The following is a 5,856-nucleotide window of genomic DNA, read 5'->3' on the forward strand; positions in this document are numbered from 1 at the left end:
TCCAGAATCGCTTCGGGAAGTGGCAAGGTTGATGAGAAAGTGAGTGTGAAGCAAGGAAGAGTCGTTTAGACTGGGGGGTGGTTAATGGCGATCTGTCTTTTACTACAATGAATTTTTAAAATGTAGACATTTGCCGTATATTTTGATCATACCTCTGCCACAAGGTAGACAGCAACCTAATGATGCTCAGTCCCTGGCGGGAGGTGGGACGGGCATACTATTTCTCTCTTATCTTTGAACTAGAGAAACTGTTGCGGTAGGACCTGGACTAGATTTCTTCCAGCCGGAAGAACAGGACCGGGAGAAATGTCAGCCTCAAAGCAGCAGATTTTAAAATATTTTATCTTCTTTGTAAAAATACTTGAAAATCAGAGACCATTTTTGTTTTGCTTTAAAAGCTGTACTGGATTCAATTATAACTCCTCCCCTCAAGTCAGCTACAGTTCATAAACTGAGGCGCGCACTTGGCTCTGGATGAAGGCTGAGAGGAAGTCCCCTGACGGATGGGGACAGCGCAGCGCCCCCCCACTCATTTCCCCCACTTAGTGCAAAAGAAGCCGGGCGCCCAGGGGCCTTCATCTGCAGTTAGACCGGCTGCACGGCTGCTCTTCTTGCTAATTCTCCCTGTGCGGCGCCTAAGATCGAGAAAAGAGAAAGAAAGCACCGGCCTAAGTTCACATGCTCTGAAATGACGACGTTTCAACAATAAGAGGAAAGCAAAAGGGAAGGAAGAATCCCCCTCTGCCAAGGATTTAGGAGGGGCTTGCCTTTTCTTCCTACATGGAAAGAGGGCAGCGCTGCTTCCTGAAATAAGAAATGGGGACGTTCTCCACATCGTTGGGTTGAAAAATAAGCATTGCAGAGTCTCTTAGGCATCGCCCTGGGGACCCGCGGGCTGCTGCTCTGCACCTGTCTGAGCCGAGGAAGCTGGGCTGCAGGACTTGGAGTCTCTGGAGCTCCCACCACGCCTCCCCTGGAACCAAAGCGCCCGCGCAAGCGACGCTGAAGGGAGAGTGCTGCTTCGGAAGGTGCTTGATAAACTAAAACCACCCAGTGGGTATTCGGCGTTTCGGTGTTCCCGGAGGGGAGGGGTAGAGAGAGAGTGAGTGCTTGTGTGTGAGTGTGCGTGTGAGTGTGTGTTTGCGCGCGCGCGGGTGTCTCTCCAAGCAGCTCCGCGTGGCTCCGAGCCCGGGTCCACGTGGAACCGGAGCACAGACCCAGCTGCCTGCTCCCGGCCCGCAGATCCTCCCTCTCGCCCCGGACCCACGCAGGTCCCTCTGCGCCGAGGCACAGCGGGCGCCGGGCTTACCTTGACTGAGCGCTAAGAGCAGCCACACAGGCGGAAGCCCCGCCCGTCCTGGACGCATCTTGGGTCTGCTCGGAGGACCCGAGGTACTCTGAGTTTGCAGAGAACGCGCTGGGTCGAAAGAGACGACGGCCCGCGGACCCCTGAAGCTGTCGGAGCGCTCCCTCCCTGCCTAGTGAGAGCTGGGAAAAGTTGCTGGCAGCTCCTGTAGCGCTGGGCCCGCCCCTCCCGCAGAGGAAAAAAAATCAGATTTGCCTGCCACGCCCCGCGGAGCCCAGCCCTGCAGCCCGCGGCTGCGCCTCCGCTGCTGCCCACCCCCAGCAGCACCTGGCTGCCCCGCTCCGCCCAGCCCCGGCTTCCTGCGGGCGCGCAGGACGCGGGTGGGGACCGCCCGACGGGCTGGGTCACTTCCCGAGTCCCCAGAGAGATGCAGCCCCAGCCCAGCCCTCTGTAGTGCCCGGCCTTAGAGTGGGGGTGGGGTGGGGTAGGGGTGGGAGGTCCAAACCGCTGTGCATCCATTTCTCTGCCTACCCCGAGTGGGCGGAGAAGGGAACAAAAATAAATCCAGAATGACCAGGTTAGAAACTAACTCATGGGGACGATCTGCTCTCAGGTTATGATTATCCCAGGTGCTATTTAAGCAAGGCCTGCTGCAAAAGCACTGTGAAGGGGTTGTGTGGGGGGGGCGGTGGAGAGAAAGAGAAAGAGATAGAGATGAGAGAGAGAGAGAGAGAGAGAGAGAGAGAGAGAGAGAGAGAGTCATCATTCATTCCTCCTCCAGAGCAAAAAGAGCTTAATTAATTACTAAATTTCAGTGATTTATTTCAAACAAGTGGAAAGGGCGAGAACCCGTCGGAGAACTCATGACTCTTCGTCGTAGTCTGTCTTACAATGTGACCATTTTCTTCTCTTCTTTCAGCCTGTTTCTGAAAGAGAATATACTGTAAGTATATCCGAGATAGTTGACCTACAAGCCTAACAAATAGAAATTCACCTTTCACTTTTTTTCTAATCTGATTTTTCCTCTAAAACTTCACCCAAAATTTTCCAGCACGTTGCTGAAAACAGCGTTCTTCCAGTGACCACTTTGAGGGAAGTAATCACATTTCTCATACATGAAAGAGTTACTTATGTAAGCATGATTATTAGCACCAGCCGGCATCTTTACAGACCACTGCTACCAGCAGGATGGGGTGCCTGGGAAACTGTCACTAGAGCACCTGGTTCCAGGTGAGAGCAACTTAGTTAATTGGTGAAAACTAAACACTTTTTTAAAAAAAAAAGTTTAACCTTATGCGGGCCTGAAGTCTTGAAGTCTTAAAGTATTAAGCTGACGTCTATCAGCTATTACTGCTTATAGTCATTCGATACCCTTGAATCCAAAATACATAGCCCCAGGTCTTTCCTGTTTTCCTATATATCACTTACTAACTCTTTTTAGAAACTCTGACAACACTTGAAGGTATTTTTCCAGATCTGTCTGTGGTGCCTGCTTGCTTCCTAAAACCCCCGATGCACCTGAGAGGTCTTAGGTGGCCGCTCACTAACCCTGACACATAACCTCAGCCCAGCTCAGACTCCTTGAGGGAAGTGAGCCAGGTCTCAAAGAGATGAATATCTGTCTGTTTTCATCTGACTCACTGAAACGTGAGTAAGTGTTTGGAACAGACCCTTGTTTGGGAGACAGAATAGTTCCTTAATGTGCTTTGTCTCTGGGTGCTGGACAGAAAAATGAACCTTTTTTTGCATTCGTTCTCAAAATCGGACAGATTAACATTACGCAACCAGCAGGTACGTAATAGATCAGGAGCTATATTGTTTAGGAGCAAGCCAAAATGTTAGGGAAAAAGGAGCAAACTGTCACCTCACATGAATTTTGAGACCATAAAGGATTCTGGAGACAAAACAGCTTGACATCTCCTGCCTCATTCCTCGCGGGAGCTCCACCTAGGAACTAGGAGTATTGTGCGGGACCCGACACTGTGAGTGGGAAATAAGCAAAGTGAAGCCAAGGTTTCTCAGCTCTGGCCTCAGAATCCTGTACATCCCTCAGACTATTTAAGAACTTTCGTGCTGTGGAATATTTCTATTGATGTTTACCAGTGAGAAATTTAAATAGATCATTTTCCAGATGCTTATAACTAATGCTTACATAATAATAAGCCTATTACATGTTAACATATCAGACATTTTATGAAAAACAATTACATTCCTAAAATAAAGCAAGCCTAGGCTAGGGATATAGCTCAGTGGCACAAGCACCTGCCTGGCAAGCACAAGGTCCTGAGTTCGATTCCTGGTGCAAAAATAAATAAATAAATAAATAAAACAAGCCATGAAAAAAGTGGAGATCTTCTATGTTTTCGTCAACTTTTTCTAATACCTGTTTTTAAAAATACGCAATTTGATTCCCATACCTGCTTCTGGTAATCTGGCTCTTTTGATATGTGGTTTTTGTTGAACTGTGGATTATTAATATGGTCACACTTAAGTAGGTGGGTAGAAAAATGAGAGATAATGTTTGGGTAATCCTCTGATACTACACTAAAACTCAACAAGTGGTAGTTTCTTAAAGTCTAGCTGAATTATGAAATCTGAAACCATATCAATATTTTTCCTACTTTATAGCATTAAAGTTTTCGGTCTACTGACCTTGCCCCCCCCCCCGCCATGCCTAAAGGTGACTAATGTCTGTCATTTTTTTCTTGCTAACAAGTAAGAAATTAAAGACGATGAAAAGTGGATATAATGCCTCAGTGTTACTAGGAAAATAACTTTGATAACCCTGAGCACTTGTGCAGTCTTGTGACACCAGAGAGCATACTCTGAAAACACTTAGGAAGGGAAGTAGGTCCTTGTCTCTTCTTTCTCTTAGCTCTAGGCAAGAGCTTTTGGCGCAGCAGGTTCAGATGACCTTTTCCCAGCATGCTCTTCTGATCTCTGTTATCTTCATGGCCTGCTCTTTTTGCTTAGTTCCCTCCCACGTATACAACTACCTAAACCAGAAGTCTTTCCTTTCCTCCCTAGGCCCAACGCTGGCCCTTCCTGTTTCCACAGCAACTGTCTTTATCCTTTACCATGGTCATCTGTGCACTATTTTCTGTTCTCTTCTGATCATTCACCATGATGACATCTCATACACAATCTATCTCCAGTTTATCCTTTATACTTGTGGTTACAACTTTCTTTCTAAAATATACACTTGATCTCCTGAAAATCTTTGTATATATCTGTATGATAAATTGGGCACTTAAGGTCCCAGTTGAGCCCTGACCCATATTCTACTTCCATATTCTAGTTCACTATTTTTCTCTACACAAAACTATATTTAGGCCAAATTCACCTATTCACTCATCTACCTCTCTGATATTCCTGCTAATTTCATAGATATGTTTCCACCTATGACTTTCTCACTTAAATGCTGGATCTCTGAAATCCTTTTTGTTCATATCGCAAGAGTCTATTCTATCCCTAGGAATAGTAAATTCCTAGTAAATAGTTACTGCATTAAAATGAATTTCTTAACAGTTCCTAGAGCCGAAAAGGGCTGTGAATGTGAAATCCTAGCCAAGTCCCAGAAAATTTGAAATGAAGTACCAGTGACTCCTCAAATGGTACTATGTTACAGACTGAGGTTGGGAATCCTTTGAACTTGACTCACCCCCAGTTCTCCAGAAACTGAGTCATGTGTAATGTCTCAAAACAAACAAAAAAAGACACTTCTAATTTAAAAGCAAACAAAATGGAAAGACAAAAGTAAAACAGTTCTAGGCTTCCCACCTTGATCTATCAATACACCTACAGATTTTTTAATACTTCTAGCTCTACTCAGTTGACTGTTCTTATTTACTTTTTGTTTCATAGCAGATATTCCATTAATCTGCCTGCTCTGCCCATGGGGCTGTCTCTCTCCCCTCTAGAAGTCATTGAGGAGCAAACAACCCTGCCATGTAGCCACTGAGGCAGATATGTGATCCAGGCTGGCTTCGATTCTTTCTTCCAGGTATTTATATTCAGGATTTAGGGGTTCTAGAGATTTTGGACCACATGAACTAGGAATTTGTATTCCCTTTAGAAAAAACCATTTTATTTAATAAATACAAAAAATGTTATTCAGATAAAAGAGAGATTAGACAGACCAAGAAACAAGGCTGGTGATGAGGGAGGAATTGCTTTAGTTCTTTGTCCTCTATTTTCTGTGTTCAGTCATTTGGAAGGCCTAGCTGCCCTTCCTGCCTTTAATTTCATGAAATATCCCTATGCCCTCCTATCTTCTCTTTCTCTCTTAGGATTTGAGCAAGTTTCCCTTCCTTGTACTAGACTATCTTTAAGATGAATATCTCAGTTTCTTCTGGGAACCCCTTAAGGACAATGTATGTCTCATTAACTTCTAAAATTCATAGTTTCTCAGATAGGGACCAACACCAAGTTGATGCCCAATCAGTGTTCATTACTAATGTGTCTAATGTCCTACTTTAGTATTAACCAGAGAAAAGAATTTTATCTCTTACAATGTGGAAAACTTTAATAAAGGGAAAACTGTTCCTATG

The 5,856-nt window shown here is 45.2% G+C and overlaps 1 protein-coding gene across 1 annotated transcript in view; it reads right to left on the minus strand.

Moving 5' to 3' along the window:
* The window catches only part of Itga2 (integrin, alpha 2 (CD49B, alpha 2 subunit of VLA-2 receptor)), a 112,476-nt gene extending 110,935 nt beyond the window's left edge, over positions 1-1,541 (minus strand). Inside the window, exon 1 of the mRNA XM_005392725.2 lies at positions 1,310-1,541. Within this exon, the coding sequence (XP_005392782.1) occupies positions 1,310-1,367 (58 nt within the window). The 5' untranslated portion in view covers positions 1,368-1,541. The remainder of the gene's footprint in view (positions 1-1,309) is intronic.
* Between the last annotated feature and the right edge of the window lie 4,315 nt (positions 1,542-5,856).

This window comes from Chinchilla lanigera, unplaced genomic scaffold, assembly GCF_000276665.1.
Source record: "Chinchilla lanigera isolate Chin_1 unplaced genomic scaffold, ChiLan1.0 scaffold00045, whole genome shotgun sequence".
Classification (NCBI taxonomy): domain Eukaryota; kingdom Metazoa; phylum Chordata; class Mammalia; order Rodentia; family Chinchillidae; genus Chinchilla; species Chinchilla lanigera.